Source organism: Eulemur rufifrons, chromosome 6 (assembly GCF_041146395.1).
Source record: "Eulemur rufifrons isolate Redbay chromosome 6, OSU_ERuf_1, whole genome shotgun sequence".
Classification (NCBI taxonomy): Eukaryota; Metazoa; Chordata; class Mammalia; order Primates; family Lemuridae; genus Eulemur; species Eulemur rufifrons.
Window position 1 is genome coordinate 3852086 of NC_090988.1, and position 16634 is coordinate 3868719.

Below are 16634 nucleotides of genomic sequence, written 5' to 3' on the forward strand. Positions count from 1 at the left end.
CGATGCAATAGTATTGTCCCCGTTTTACCAATAAGGAAACTGAGGCACAAGGAAGTTAAAGTAACTCGCCCAAGACAACAGAGCTAGGAAATGATAGAGCTGGCGTTGGAACCCAGGTAATTTGATTGTAGAACCCAGACTCTAAATACTTTTGCCTCCTTTGGGAGTCCCAGGAGAGAGTAATGACACTGTGGAAAGAGCTAGAACTCCCTCAGAATCTATGCTTCTGAGTCTATGTTTTTGAAAGATTCTGCCAGTCCTTGGAATAGCTTCACGACTCCCCGCCTAATTAGGCAAATACAAACAAACCCATCACTGATGTTTTCAGCAGCTCATGAGAGTGAAGTCCTGCTGCTGATAGCTTGCAAGACAGTAAAAACACACGCTCCAGCCAAGATGCCTGCAGGGGACCAGGGACTAATCACAGGACGTGGGGATCCAGAGGCCGGGCCGCAGGGGCTGGGGGCTGCGAGCCAGCTACGCTGGAGCAGCGGCAGCAGCACAGAGAGGACTGGACTAGAACCCACTCCCAGCCCCTCGCCCAGCCCTGGGGGCGCCAGCTTACCTGGGGTCCTTCCTGAGCCCAGCAGAGGGCGGGGGGGGGGGGGGGGGGGGGGGGGGCGGGGCAGGAGGAGAGGAAGTGCTCTAGGGAGGACAGCTGATGGCCTGCGAGCATCTCTGGCCAGGCCAGCACAGCTGAGGAGGCAGGGCCATTTGATGGCACAGTGAGGACAGCGGTAGCTGTGAGGACATGAGCCTGGAGGGCTCAGCTGCACAGGAAGCCCCCACGGAGCATGCCAGGAAGGCTGGCAGAGGGCCACAGCCACCTCCACTGCCCTGCTGCAGCCCAGCCCCAGAAGTCCTGCCCACTCACGCAAGACCCTTAGCTTATGGAGGTGGGAGGGGCCTTTGAGCTCTTCTAGTCCAATATTTCATCCAGTGTGGAAATCACCTCTGCACCACCCCTGAGGGGATCATCCAAGCCCTGCTCGAATACAGCCAGTGACGGGACCTCGCTACTGTTTCTGGCAGCCCAGATCCTTGTTGAACACCTCAAATAGTTAAGAATATTCCAAAGTACTTCCCCATGTTAATTCTGCTTGTTGGTGTGGTGCCATCCTCGGGAGCTACATGAACACGTCTAACTCACACTAAGAGCCTTTGGAATATTTGAGGAGAACTCTTACATATCTCCTCGTCTTTGTTCCTGTTTCTCCCTCACTTGCCCAAGCCCTCTTCTTCTCTTTAAAAGGCCAGGTGTGTCCAACCCCGTCCTTCCATGGCACATGCCGAGCTCTCCCGCCGTGCGGCGAGGCCCTGCAGAAGGGAGGGGTGGGGCAGAGCGTGGCCCTGAGGAGAGAGGGGACCAGCCCAGGGGTGTGGGGGTCCGGCTGTAAATCCACACTGTGAGGTAGTGGAGGAGGGCAGGCTCAGTGAGGGGACCGGTGGACTGTGGGTCCAATGGGGAGAAGCTAAGAAGGTCTAGAGCTGGAGCCCCGGGAAAGAGAAGTTCTGTCCAGCCCGGCCAGCGTGACTTAAGCTGGTGTTTATTGTTTATATTCAGCCCTGCAGAGCAGCAGGGAAGCTGATTAATGATTTATCGTTCCCAAACTTTTATTTATCTATTATTCAGTGCCAATGGTACAAAAGGCCCCAAATTCCCAAGTGTCCTGAGCGCCTCCTAAGTGCTCAATCAGGCCCTGTTGGGAGTGGGCAGCAGGAATGCCTAGACGAGGGCCCATGGCTCACAGTGACCGAGGTTGCTAGACACTGGAGGGTGGGCTCAGATTTCTACTTCCTGTCCGTTCCGAAACATAACTTCTCCCAAGTGACTTTTGGTCACACATTCTCTGAATATTTCCCTTTTCCCTTCCTTCCCTCTCTTATTCTGGCTTCTCTCTGTGCCTGTGATTCTCCGCCTGTGGGGGTGTGTGGGCCCGTGTGCCCTCTCACCCCGGCGCACGTCTGCTCGGCTGTGCGCAGAGCCGGGCCTGCTGGCCAGCGCAGGAACCAGCCGCGCCTGTCCACACTCAGCATTTCCCTCTCTCTCTCCTAATGGTGGCTCCTCCCATTTTCCTAAACTTAGAACCGACAGTACCCTTGTGCACACACTTGCGCACACGCACCCACACGCCTGTGCGCGCGCACACACACACACACACACTGCCCGATGCCCTGGGAAAACTCTTGCTTTGTTCTCCTTGCACTGACATCGGGCCCAGAATCGCCTGCTGGGCCAGCGTCTAGAGAGCCCCTCCCCGGGCCCCCCGTGCTGTTCCTGTTTGTCGAGACTGTCTGCTGCGCCCCTGCCCAGCCTGAGCTGCCCGCTGTCTCCGCAGGTTACCCGCAGTACCTGGTGGTCGGGAACCACCTGTCAGGGGAGCACCACCTGAAGATTCTGCGTGCAGAGCTGCAGGACGACGCCGTGTACGAGTGCCAGGCCATCCAGGCTGCCATCCGCTCCCGCCCCGCGCGCCTCACGGTCCTGGGTAAGATTGCCAGCTGCACGTGGGGCACCGAGGGCTCAGCTCCAGGAGGGTCCTTCCGGCCAGATGAGGGAGGACTCCCGGCTGGACTTCGTCCCACAGGGCTCCAGCTACTCCTCCTCCCATGGGGTCCGTACCACCGCCCCTCCAAGGGGACAAGCCAAGGCTCCTGGCCTAGGAAATCAGAAGGCCAAAGGCCACTTGACTATGCCTCTGTCCTGCTCAGCTGTGTCTGCACCGTAGGAAGCCGACAAGGGCTCCTAGGGCTTGTTTATTCAATGGGAAAGCGGGCTCTGTGCGTCCTGTCCAGGCCAGGGGAGAGCGTGGCGCAGTCCGCAGGGCCTCCTTCTGAGCTGAGCTCCCTGCGTGCTAACAAGCCCAGTCTGTCCACCTCCCCTGGATTCTCTGTGGTCCAAGTTTCCTTGGGGGCCACCAGTGACCCTGGTGACTTCCCCACCCCTCGCTGCCCCCTGGGAATCCCAGCTCTCAGGTCGCTCCTAGAAAAGTTCATTTTAGGTCCTTTTCCCCTTGGTCTGTCTCCATCTGGCCTTCCCAGGAGCCCACTGACCCTGGAACGTCCTGCCTGAAGGCAGGGGAGTGGGCTCGGTGACCTCTTGCACTGCCTGGTTCTGCCACAGAGCTCTCAGCCTGGCAGTCTCCCTGCTCCGGCAGGTGTTGCTGAGGATCAGGGCTGCCAGGAACCAGGCCTTGCACACAAGTAAGAAGAGCTCACATTTGCAAAGCGGTTTACAGCAGCCCTCAAAGCTCTTGCGCACACACAACCTCAGCTGTTCCTAACGCCACTCTGAGACAGGGATTGTTGCCCCAGATGAGAAACGGAGGCTCAGAGATGCAAAGGGCTCCTGGCAGCAGCTCCCAGCCCCTCGTGCAGAAGCCCACCAGGCACGGGCGTGGGTGGAGCGGGGCAGCCAGGAGAGGGAAGTCCGGGCTGCCGCGCAGCAGCTGTTGTGAGGGCTCCACAACAGGGCCAGCAGCCGGGGTGCACCGCTTGCCGGGGAGCTGGGCGCGCGGCTGCGCAGAGGTGGGATACTTAAGGGTGTGTCAGGCTGTCTGCAGATCTACGTGGCCAAACACACCCGGCATGTCCTTCCAAGCGCGGCCGCAGACGGCCCCGGAGGGCCACTTACCAAGCTCAGCTCAGCTTCTGGAGGCCGGCGGGGAGGAACCTGGGGCCGATCTCAGAAATCTCCTTCAACCTTTGAGTCTCTGGCCTGCGATGAAAGGAATGAGAAAATCAGCCCAGCCGGGTGGGGCAAGCACGCGGGATGACCTGGCGGGTCGTGGCCTTCGGAGGAGTAGCAGGGACCTCAGGGCGCGGCAGCGCGGTGGCGGCTGAGGCAGGAGCAAGCCTGCGGTTTGACGTGAGGGTTGAGGGAGAAGAGGAGGAGGATTTAGGGCCTAATATATTTTTTTCTGATTTTGAGGATTGCACAATGCCAGAAAAGCTTTGCTGAGCAAAGTAGTAGGGTCTCACCCTCAGAGATGGTTCGGCCCCCGTTGTGGGAAGAGGGGCCAGAGATGCCGGAACAAGGGGAGCCCAAGCATCGTCCGCTCCTCTGGCTTGACATGGCACCAAAACTAGGTGGAGACACGTGTCCTTACTGGGCCTTCCCTTCCCCAGTCACAGCCGACCACTTACACTTCCTTTCCTCTCTACCGTCTTGGTTAGATAACGAAGTCCAAAGTAGTAAAGCCCAAATTATCCCAAACCTTTTATAGATTAAAAAAACTGAGACTCAGAGAGGCAAAAGCACTTAGAGAAGGTCACACAGCTTAATTAACATTCCAAATCGACTTCAAACCATCGCTCTCGGCCCAGTCTCTTGTTCCCAAACGCCAGCAGAATCTCACTTTTCCCGCTGGTGCAGGGCCGGGCCTCTCGGAGCAGGGCTCAGGGTCTGGTCTGCACAGACTCGGTTTTGTCTGCGGTCACATCTCAAAGGCATGTGCTCCCCCTCCCTCTCCAGTGGTGGCCTGGCACTGCCCTCTGGGCACAGAGCTGGGTTTCCTGGGGGATGTTTTATTCAAGCTGGAGACCAGCTGAAAGGGGGAAGGAGGAGTTTTGAGGACCTCGGCAGGGTCCCCTCAGTGGAGCTCCTGAGAGCCAGAGAGGGAGCCTGAGCAACATCTTGGCCAGCGGCCTTTCAGGCAGTCTCCACGGAAACCTCATCCTGAGCAGACTGACCCCAGGCAAGACAGAGCCTCCCCGCTCCGCCTGCAGTCCTCCCCACCAGACCCCACAGCCTGGGCGCAGGGCCCCACCTACCGCCCTGGAAGAGGGCCCCAGTGCGGAAGCCGACCCGGCCGGAGCTCTGGGCTGTGCACGGTGGGTGGACAGAGCGGCTGCTCCCGCAGAGGGAGGAGAGGCGTCTCTGCACCCTGGCCCAGCCACCTTCCCAACCAAGACCCCATCTGCCTTGCTGTGACATCTCAGCCCAGGAAAGTGTCCCAGCCAGTTCCCCAAGGGGGGCTGCCTTCCCTGTGTTCCAAGAACGAGACAGCTTCCTAATTTAGCCTGTATTTGCCTGAGATAGATTTTTAATTAAATAAAGTAAGAGCCTGATTAGAACCTGCCGAAGATGTGAGAGCAGAATCAGATGGTATTCCGGCAAAATTGCAAAGCAAACACTTTGGCTGGAACGGAGGGAGGCCCCCCGGGTCTTCCATCAAAGCACCGAGTGAGGAGGGCAAATACGAGAGATTACATAGCCAACAGATGTGCATTGTTAAAATATGCATCTGCGGCAGCGTGCTCGGAGAAGCCAGAGGGCCAGCTCGCAGAGCTTGCTGGGCTCCAGGGAGGGCAGGGGGTTTCGGCCTGGCAGCCAAGCCTAGAGTCACAGACACATTAATTAGCGTTGTGTTTCCAGCTCTCAGATGCAATCAGGCAAGGAGCAACTTTGAGTTCAGCATTTGCTACCGGGGAGGCGGGGGCAGGGAGCTAGGAAGTGAGGAGGGAAAGAGGGGGAGGCGTTGAGTGTGCAACGCTGCGAGAGGCAAAGACTGGGGGTCCCAGTCCAGGTCAGTGGTCGGCCGCGTCCCCTCTGTAGCCCGGCCAGCTGCCGAGGTCCAGGAAGGCCTCAGCCCAGGTCAAGACAGGCGTCTTGTTCCGCCTGCAGAACATCTCAGGGATCGTGGCTCTGCAGAAAGGGCTGCAGACCTCAGGCGACACGCGCGGTTCTCGACCTTCTAGATCCCAGTTTCCTCAGCCCTGAAGTGAGAGACGGCGGTCATATGAGGGTTGCTAGAACTGTCCAGCTCCAGGAAGGACGCGACTTCCACTGTCAGGGTCTGCACGCTGCGCAGCTATTTAGGAAATCAGGCCATCCCCCGCTGGAACTGAGAGCCATGTGGTGACTGAGGCACAGAAGGGAGGTGATGCGGCTGGTTTAGACAGCATCACGCTTTGAGGCTGGGAGTGGCACTTCTCGAAGTCCTGTCCAGCCTGGGATCCTGGACTTGGCTGTGGACCTCTCCCCTAGTCGTCCCTGCAAAGGCCCCTGTGCATCCAGCGTTCCCGTGTGCCCAGCCCGCTCTGCAGAGGCCCCCATGCCTGGGCAGAGCTGCGCTGCAGGCGGTAGAGCCTGGGCCAGGAGGTAGACACCCTCGTGCACCCGACTAACCGTGTGGCCTTGGGCAAGGTCCTTAGGGCTGGACCTGGTTCTCTTTGGTTCCACTCCCTATAACCAGTCCTTAGTACAGAGCAGGTATGCAATAATATTTGGGGTTTTTTCTAATGAATGAATGAAGAGTTTCTGGTTCTTCATCTATAAAACGGGGGTTCTAAAAATATCAATCTCATAGAATCATTGTGAGCCTCAAACCCACACACACATGTGCTCTGTGACAATACAGGGCCGTACACGTCAGTGCTGTACACACATGCACGTGCATGCAGACTGTTCCTTTTCCCACCCGCAGGAATGCCAGGGTCAAAAAATATCCAGATTATTCCAAGGTCAGAGCTATAAGGCTGACATTGCACGTGACCTTTCCAACTGCCTGGAAACTTGGGAAGCAAGGAGTTGGGGGACGCGGGGCAAGGAGGAAGTGAGTGACAAAGATTTGATCAACAAATGTTTACTGAACGCCTGCTACATGCCACGCACCAGTCTAGACACTTGGGATTCATCAGTAAACAGAAGGGAAAACCGTCCCTGCCTTGGTGGCGCTTGCGTTCGGCCGGGCGTAGGACAGTGGAAGAGCCACGCGCAGACTGAGCAAGTGCGCCGCGTTGTCAGCGGGACGTCAGATGACAACAAACACTATGGAAAGGGACACGTGGGGCAGGGTGGGAAGTGGGGGAGGGGTGCTGAGTGTCGGATTAATTATTGAAAAGGGCATTTTCCCAGCCTCCCTCCCCACCTCGCTCTTCTTCCTGGCTGGTTCTAATATTAACTCTGCAGTCTTGTGGCTCTCGATAGAAATAAGGCTTCCTAAATCAACATGGATTATTTAAGAGGGAGACTAAGTCAATTCAAATAAAGAGGGTGTCTTTTTATCTTTTTATTTTATTTTTTTGAGACAGTGTCTCACTCTGTTGCCCTGGCTAGAGTGCCCTGGCATCAGCCTAGCTCACAGCAACCTCAAACTCCTGGGCTCAAGCAATCCTCCTGCCTCAGCCTCCCGAATCGCTGGGACTACAGGCATGTGCCACCATGCCCGGCTCATTTTTTCTATATATATTTTTAGTTGGCCAGATAATTTCTTTCTATTTTTAGTAGAGACGGGGTCTCGCTCTTGCTCAGGCTGGTCTTGAACTCCTGACCTCAAGCGATCCTCCCGCCTCAGCCTCCCAGAGTGCTAGGATTACAGGCGTGAGCCACCGCGCCCGGCCAAGAAGGCATCTTTTTAAATGATGTCAAGCCCTGGATACTGAGAGGGTCAAACAGATAAGGTCCAATCTGTTATGTGTCCATAACTTGTTCATTTTTCAGAAACACGCACCCCCTTTGCCACAGCTCTGCCAGGGGAGCTGCAGGGTCTCCAGAGTCCACCACGTTGGCAGCCTCCCCTAATTCCCAATCCCCAGATCTTGTAGGGAGCAGGGTCCAGAGAGGAGCAGTGAATAACTTGGGGTCTGACAGCGAAGGCAGAGCAGAAACAGCCGGAGGGCACTGGCTTCTAAAGGGTTCTTCCAGGAACTGGCTGTGAGAAAGCCATCCACAGTCGCCCAGACAGACAAGGCAGGTCAGTAGGGGATGGCCTGAGCAGTTCTCCAGCGGTGGGAAAGCAGAACAAAGCCCGTGCTCCCTCCAGAGCACACGGGGCCCTGGAGACCAAACCCCCCACCCACCTGCTGGAGCGCTAACAACCAGCCTGCAGCCCCCTCCACTCCTTCACACTGTTTATGCCGGGAATGCCCTTCTAACTTTCTCGCCTAGCTAACTTGAGCTCACCTGTCAAGATCACCTTAAACATCCCCTCCTCCAGGAAGCCTTCCTGAAGCCCACGTGGCCTGACTGTCCCCCTCTGTGCTCCTTTTGCCTTCCTTACGCACCTTGATGAGAGCACTCAACAAATCATACTGAGAGTAACTGTTTTCATGTCTGTTTCCCCCACCGAGAGGAGTCTCGGGAAGATCCTGCATCCATTACCCAGCCAGGGTGCTCAGTAAACATCTATCACTGAGGCAACAAGGCTTGGGGGCAAATTAGGGGCAGTTCGCACGGACCCTTGCGACAGAGAACCTGCCTGGCAGATAGTAAGCCCAAAATGCACATTAGAGTTGCGTTGCGTTGCGTTTAGAGAGGAATACGGCTTTGTGGTTAAAAGCCCAGGCTCTGGAAGCCAGAGTGCCTGCGCGTGAAACCTGGCTGTGCTGCCTTACTGGTGGTGTGACCTTGGCAAGTTGTTTAACTGCTCTGTACCTATTTCTTCCTGTGCAAAATGGGGAAAATAATCATACCTGCATTCATAGGGCGATAGAAAAGATTTAATGAAACAGTATGTGTAAAGCGCATCTCAGAACAGGGCCTGCTCTGCAGCAAAGTGTATAAGCATTGGCTGTTAGTGCTATAACTGTTCTTATTATTGCCATTACCGCACAATGTTAAGAGACACCAGCGAGGGCCCCTTGCTTCCCAGGGGATCAGACTCTGTGTCCCAGAGAAGCTTTTCCATGCAGCAGGCAAGGCGGAAAGACCGGATTCCTGCAGGCCCTCCCGGCAGCACGCCTGGGAAGACAAGCAGAATTGATTTCCTTATCTGCCTATTAAGCGTGTTTTGCCTGGGCCCTGGCCTGGTCTTAGGTGCCGTATCTCATTTGTGCCGTGTGCCTGCTTCCTGCCACCTTCATTACCCGGCAGTCACCCCCAGATAGGGGCAGCAAACCAGGCAGAGATGGGAGAGAGGAACAAAAACATCCTTATCTCCTGCAGTTCCACACGGGAGCCACGTCGGAACTCTTGTGCGTCTCGCTCCCCCACACACCGCGCCCGGCCACCGGCTCCTCGCTCCCTTCCCAGTGGCCGGGACCACCCCAGTGCCGCCTGGGCCAGAAGCAGGTTCCCCTCCTCCTTCTCCCTTTAGCCACTGCACACCCCTTGCCCTCGCAGCTGAGCTCGGTGCTCACCTGGTGCTCACCTGGTGCTTACCTGGTGCTTACCTGCTCGGGCAGGTGATAGGTGAGCATAGCTTGGGCCACTGAGTTTGCCTTAAGCTGACAAATAGTCTTTCTTTCTTAAATTACATTGTAACTCCCGGAGGGTGGGGGGCTTGTCTCTGAGGCCCACACTCTGGGTTCAATACCGTATGCCACCGTGAGTAGCTGCCCAGAGCAGCTGCTGATGGGCCACCTAGTCAGAGGGTCTCCTGCAGGTCTGTGGCCCTGGGTTGAGGTGGCTGGTTCTGGAGCTGGGTCACTCTGGGCCCTCCCTCCTGCCACACCCACGATCACCCCCTGCTGCCCCCTGCCCTGCTAGTCTGCGTATTGCCCTGGCGTCCCCTCCCCACCCACCGCCCACCTTCATCTCAGCCCCACTGGGATGTCAGGAGTCCCCCTTTCTAGCCTGGGGTCACCCTTGCCGTGGGAAACGAGGTGGGGACAAGAGACTCACAGGTGCTAAAGCTCCAGAGAGGCCGGGGGGCCATCTGGGACAGAGGCAAAGTCAACACCTCCCTGCCCTGCCCGAGCGAGGGTGGCAGGGGCAGGCAGGTCCTCTCCAAGAAGGGGAAGACCTGAAGCAAGGGACTGCTACCCCAGCACACCCACTGCCACCAGGGGCGGATGGAACAGATGGGGCCAATGAACTTTCTCGTGAGACGGCCTTTCTGGAGTGGCTCGGAGGCCTGACGCTGACTGGCCGAGTGCTCGCTGGCCACTGGAAGCCGCAGCAACGTCCCAAGTGAGCATCCGGGCCAGCCCTCCCCTGCTTTCGACAGCCAGGACAAGGGAAACCGGGCAGGGTTGTAGGAGCCCATCCAGGGTCTGCTGCACATGGAATGCTCCGCCCCCTGCTGCTGCCCCTCCCGGGGCCCCGCTCTGCCACCCAGTGACTGCTCTCCGGGGCAGCCCCCCACAGCCCTGAGGTGTGTCACCGCCAGGCCCAGGGTGTCGGCAGTTCTTCCGACCCAGGCGAGGCAAAGGGCCCTGGCCTGCTGTCGGGGGCATGCATTCCTGCCCCAGTGCTGTCACCAGCCGCAACATTCGGGCAGGACCCGGGAGCACATCTCTTCACTCTCTCCTGGTGAAATCAGACGCTGAAAAGGTGGACGTGCAAACACACTCCACAGTTTGACTGTGACTCTCCCTCATTTGCTCACAGTTTGCGAGCCAGGCACGATGGGCTGTTCCGCGAGTCCCTCTTTCCTTGCTCCCGAGAGCTGCTTTGGCCAAGCGTGACCCTGGGAGACGCTGGGCAGGCTGAGCTGCTCAGCAAGCAGAGCTCACGCTTAGAGCATGGAGATGGGCACGTCAGGGCCTTGATCCTCCGGCGCCTGCCGCTGGGCGTGGGACCAGCAGCTGCAGGCTGCGAGTGAAACCAGGCCACCATCTGCAACATGCAGGGCAGCTGCCTGGGGGAGCCTCTCACCCACTGCACCCGTCACGGGCTGGTTCCTCTGGCCTGGGTGTCTCCTCCAACAGCCCTGCAGGCCTGCGAAAGCGCAGACGAGAGCCCACTCTCTCCAGTGCCCTACTGGGGTCCTTGGTCAGGAAGCCCAGCTGGCCCCTGGCCATTTACAAGGTTCCCTGCGTATGCATCAGTCGTATTCGTACACACACAGAGACACAGAGGCAGCCTCGGGAACAGACGCACTGGTGTACATGCCCGTACACGCACACGGCTCAGAGCACGGCCAAATCATCAGTGTCTCCATGATAGACGCAGAAACGCTCTCTCAAGGGAATCAGTCACCGCTGGGAAATGGACAGATTCTTGGTGACTTGGCAGGAGTGTTGACTGTCACCCCTCGTGAGGCCCGGGAGAGGATGGAGCACTTGAGACGTGGTATCCTCAGACGAGGTCTGCTTCTCTCCCAAGTCCCCTAATGAAAAACAAAACGAGGGAAGAGCCCCAGCAGACCAGGAGACGGGGCCGGCCAGCCAGCCCCACCGTGAACGAGCTGCCCTCTCCCGGCTCCAGCTGCCTGGGCACCGGGGTGTCAGCCCCAGGACGCTGTCTGAGGCCCATCCTGGGCTAAGCCCAGAGAGGCTGGAGCTGGGCGGGGAGCCCTCAAAGGGCCACAAATAGCTCACTGCTTCTCCACTCTGACCTCGGCCCAGCCCCGAGACGAGGATTTCATGGCAAATTATGGATTTAAAACTGGCAATGAATCTGCATTACAGCATGAAATGAGAAAGGGAAATGCCAGTAAATGGAAGCCTTCACCCAGTAGCCCACGCATGAGGGAGGGGTGTCCTTTTAGGAGGGAGTTTAGAGACAAAGTCACACCACCCAAGGCACACCCAGAGGCCAAAACTGGAGAGGGAGCGTCCCGGGAGAGTGGGCAGGAGCCGGAGCCCAAGGGAGGCCCCACTGCCTTGGGACAGGACAGGCCGCCGCAGACGCAGAGGACGCGGTGCCCACGAGCGGGGGCCAGGACTGCCTCTCTCTGCTGCGGCCAGTTTTCTGCAGAGGAAGGACGCACTGCTGCCTCGGGAATGGCAATGGTTGTGGCCTTGTCGTTTTGCTGCTGTGATGGGACCTGTGTTGTAGGTCCAGCCAGACAAGCATTTGGGGACCCACCCTCCTCATCATGCCACAGCAGGGTGACATCCCTGTAGGCTCTAGAAATGGAAGACGCAGCTAGCAACTCTGCTCTGCTGCAACACACACACACGCCACCCCTGCACTGCAGACCCCGGAGGCCCAGCCGCTGGCCCCGCGCATCCCTCTCTCCCCGAGCTCAGCCATGCGGTCTCCCCGTGGGCACCGACCCTGGAGGCACCGGGAGAACTGTCACGATGTAACTCAGGCCTTGAGAGCAGATGAGGAGGAGCAACAGCCAAGGGGTCCACACCCACTTCGGCCCAGACCCGATCCGAGGCCCAGGCTGCTTGTGACTAGTCAGCAGCATGGACAGTGTCAAGTCCCCGAAGTCGAACAGGGACACGGCACCTGGAAAAGACGTACAGAGATACACCACACACATAGTTAAAGGAAATGGGCAGGTGCAGCTTGCTAACGAGAAGACTTGGGGCAAGGGGGTCCCTCCCAAATGCTGGAGAAGAGCAATGGATTTCTTCTGTGGAGCCCCAGAGGGCAGAACCAGGGCCAGGAAGGAAGCTTCTTGCCTCCACAATTAAAACTAACAACCAGAGTGGTGATTTGGTAAGTGGTGAAGTAATGAGCTCCCTGTCTCTGGGCACGTTCGAGCAGGAGCTGAGTTTTCCCACATGCCTGTTTCCATAGGAAAAAATCACTTCACCCCAGAGGTGAGATGATGGCAGCAGCTATCCCAGTTCTGCAGCTGAGTGAGAGGCAGTGGCTGGCCCAGGAGAGGGGAGGGTGCAGAGAGAAGAGAGCCAGAACCATTTAAGCATGTTCCCTTCCTACCCAGACATCCCATAGTGCAGACTCCACGACAGAGAATTCCAGCCCTGGATGAAAAATTCACCCAGGTCAAAAGTTCTTAATTGGAGTGTTGAGACAGGGTGGTGCCTCCATGGCAACAGAATTGCCACGAGGGGCGGAGTCACAGACAGGTGGAAGCCAGTGACTGTAATTTAAAACCCGGCCCCACTGCAAACCTGCCAGCGAAATCTGGGTACGGCATGGGACGTCTCATGTGTGCACGTGGGCATATGGCTGGGAAAAAAGCGCGGAGAACCTGATAGGTCCTTTCTGATGTCAACCTCATGACCCACGCACCAGCTAAACTAAATGTCTCTGAGTTTGGAGAGAGGAGAGGTCGGGGCGATGGGAGTTCAACACAGCCACCTCCCGGGAGGACGCCGCTCGAAGTCAGGCTTGGGAGGCAGCAGAGACGTGGGTTCGTGCGCAGGAGGGCGTGGCATCCCACACCCGGGCGTGCCCTGGGCCAGAGAGCACGGTGAGGATCAGCCCAATCAGAACAGGGCTTCCAGGTGAGAGTCCCCACCCAGAGCAAAAGGCACATGCCAAGAACGGATGGGAAACACGGCACGACGTCAGTACAAGAGCTGGGGCTTCACAGAGCTGTGACACCCATGCATGGGAGACTGACTTCCACACGCAGGGAGTTCTCATCAGTTGAACGGGGTACTGATGAGGACACGGATGGACACAGCTTCAAAGCCCCCATTCAGGGGTCCTGACGGTCCCCAACCCCAGGCAGCTGAGCTCTGGATATGCCCCGCTGGGCAGGGCCCAAGAGATCTAAGGCCAGCCACGTCTTCCATGTGCAGCATGGCAGCACACCGGTTGGTTCTGAACAGAGAGAAGAGAAAGGCAACTCCAGCGACGGCCGCTCTGTGCCGGGCGCAGCACGGGGGAGTCCACGCACCTGCCTTAATTTGCCCTCTGAGCCCCGCCACCAGACAGGCTGCGTCCCCTTGCAGGATGCAGACGCTGACACAAAGAGAGTCACAACAGGAAAGGTAAAGAGACAGAATCTGAAGGGTGTCTGTGCTCCCAAGCCGTTGCCCTTCCTGCTAAGTTATGTCCCACCTCTTTTCCAAACTCTGTGTGGACGTACTGCTGCCTGACTCCCCGCTTAAGATCACAGACTACCACACGGGCCTCCTTCCAGCCCTCGGGAACTCAAGGAACCCCGCCTGAGCCCTCCCCCTGTCCCAGGGCCCACAGAGTCGGGGAGAAGCCCAGGGCTTCTGCAAACCCTTCCCGACAGGCTCAGGAGCCCCAGACTGGCAGCGTCTGTTTCCCGTGCCACTGAGTGCCACTGAGTCTCGTAGCTGGGGACTGCCCTGCTTCTCTCCCCGTCGCGCCGGGCCTCTGAGCTCTTCTGTCCGTGGGGAGCAGATTTTCTAAGCACCCAGAAACCCTTGCAGCCTCCATCTCATGAAAGTAGAGAGCTGAGCCCCACAACCCTAGAAGGCTGGCTACCAAAACAGTGTCACACCTTCACAAGTCAATCGAGGTGTTTGTAAATGTTTATACAAGGGAAGAGGTTTCCATATGAAACTATGTCAGACGGGGTGTTAGCAGCTGAGAGATCACCTGGCAGTTCTGGTGGTGGAGGCAAGAGAGGGAAGAGAAGGCCGAAGGCCGCACAGCCATCCCAGCAGAGGGGCTGGTGCCGCCCCACACCCAGGCTCCCTCCCACCCTCCGCTCACTTCCCTCTGCAGCACACAGAGTAGACGCAGTCAGCAGGATGCTGAGAGAAATCTTTCTGCAGATGGGTCGACTGAGGTGGACAAGGACAGGAGCTACGCTGGAGGCTGCACGTGCGTGGCGAGGGGGAGCTGGTCCCCAACTCTTCCAGACAACGCTGTGCCCCGAGCAGGTCACCTGGGACCTCCCTGTCTCACCTCCAGGCCCAGCCCCAAAGACCAACTTGGCCTGGGCCACAGTTCTACCGAGGACCACAAGAAACCACTGGAAAGACCCCCAAAACCTAATCTTGATGAGAGAATCTTAGAGCTTATAGAATTCTCCAATCGAGGGCCCTTCATTCATTCCACTCCAACATGTGTTCAGTGTCTTCCACGTGCCAAGCACTGGGAACCTATATCAGTGACCCAAACGGACCAAATTCCTGCCTTCATGAAACTTATATTCTAGCAGAGGGAGTTGGACAATAAACATAATAAGAAAATTTCACAGTGTGTTAGAAGGTGATAAATGCAATCCAAAAAAGTAGAGCAGAGTATGAGGGGCTGGGTTTCCTGGGGGGAAGGTGGGGTTGAACAGTCAGGGTACACCTCAGGGAGGAGGTGGCCTTTTTCTTTCCTTTTATTTTTTAACAGCTTATTGTGGTAAAATTTACATATCATTAAATTCACCCATTTTAAGTGTATAGCTCAGTGACTTTTAGTAAATTCATAGAGTTATGCAGTCAGCACCACAATCCAGTATTAGAACATTTCCATAACCCTAAAACCTTCCCTTGTCCCGGCTCCCTCCCAACCCCGGCAACCGCCCATCTGCTCTACCTCTGCAGATTTTCCTGTTCTGCACATACTGTATAAATTGAATCACAGAATAAGTGGCCTTTTGTGCCTGGCTCCTTTCACTTAGCATAACGTTTGGAGACTCATCTACGTTTGTAGCGTGTGTCTGTAGTTCATTTCTTTCTCTTGCTGAACAGTATTCCATTACATGCATATGCCACATTCTATAGGCAGTTGGATTGTTTCCATTTTGGGTCTCTTATGAATAGTGTTCTAGTAACATTCACAAACAAGTATGTGTGTGGGTATATGTTTTCATTTTTCGTGAGTAGATTCCTATCAGCGGGATAGCTAGGTCATGTGGAAAGTTTATGCTTAATTCTTTAAGAAACTGCCAAACTGTTTTCCAAGTGGCTGTATCATTTTACCGCATTCCCACCAGCAATGTGGGAGCATTCCAGTTTCTCTACATCCTTGTCAACACTTATTGTTTGTCTTTTCTGTTATGGCCATTCCAGTAGGTTTGAAGTGTTATTCCATTATGGTCTTAACTTGCATTCCCCTAATGAATAATGATGTCGAGCATCTCTTGATGTGATAGGTATCCATTCATATATCTTCTTGGGTGAAATATCTATTCAAATCTTTTACCTGTTTTTGATTGGATCATTTGCCTTATTGCATTAAGAATTCTTTATATATTCTGGATACAAGTCCTTTATCAGATATAGGATTTGCAAATATTTTCTCTCAGTTTGTGGCTTGTCTTTTCATTTTTTTTATGGTGTCTTATGAAGCACAAAAGCTTTTAAATTTTATCAAGTTGAATTTAATTTTTTTCTTTTATATATTATGCCTTTGATGTTATTTCTAAGAACTCTGCCTAACCAAAGGTCACAAAGGTTTACTCCTATATTTTCTTCTAGAAGTTTTACAGTCTCAGTCTATGATTCATTTTAAATTAATGCTGTGTGATTTGTGAGGTAACAGCCTAAATTCATTATTTTTGCAGACAGTTATTCCGACCATCGTCTGTTGAAAAAGACTATTCTTTCCCCCACTGAATTGTCTTTGCACCTTTTCCAAAAATCAACTGACCAAAAATATAAGGATTCTCAATTATAATACATTGATCTATATGTCTGTTCTTATGCCAGAACCATAATGTCTTAATTACTGCAGCTTTAGAGCACATTTTAAAACCAGAAAAGGTGAATCCTCCAACTTTGTTCTTTTTCAGAATAATGCCAAATACTTTGGGTCCCTTGCATTTCTATATAAATTATAGTATCAGCTTGTCAATTTATGCAAAAGATGTTGCTGGAATTTTGACAGGAATTGTGTGAAAGCTATAGATTAATTTGGGGAGAATTGCCATCCTAACAATAATGAGTCTTCCTATCCATGAACATGGAATGCCTCTCCATTTGTTTTAGATCTTTAATTTTTCTCAACAGTGTTTTGTAGTCTTCAGTGTACATCTTATACTTCTTTCATTAAATTTCTTCCTATTTTGTCCTTTTTGATGCTAATGTGAATTGTTTTCTTAATTTCATTTTCAGATTGTTCATTGCTAACATATATATTTTATATGTGGATCTTGGATCCTGTAACCTTGCTGAACTCATTTTTT

At 55.0% G+C, this 16634-nt stretch overlaps 1 protein-coding gene across 1 annotated transcript in view; it reads left to right on the forward strand.

Moving 5' to 3' along the window:
• The window catches only part of KIRREL3 (kirre like nephrin family adhesion molecule 3), a 108935-nt gene that overhangs the window by 29480 nt on the left and 62821 nt on the right, over nt 1-16634 (forward strand). Inside the window, exon 3 of the mRNA XM_069468644.1 lies at nt 2340-2489. Coding sequence (XP_069324745.1) covers nt 2340-2489 — 150 coding nt within the window. The remainder of the gene's footprint in view (nt 1-2339; nt 2490-16634) is intronic.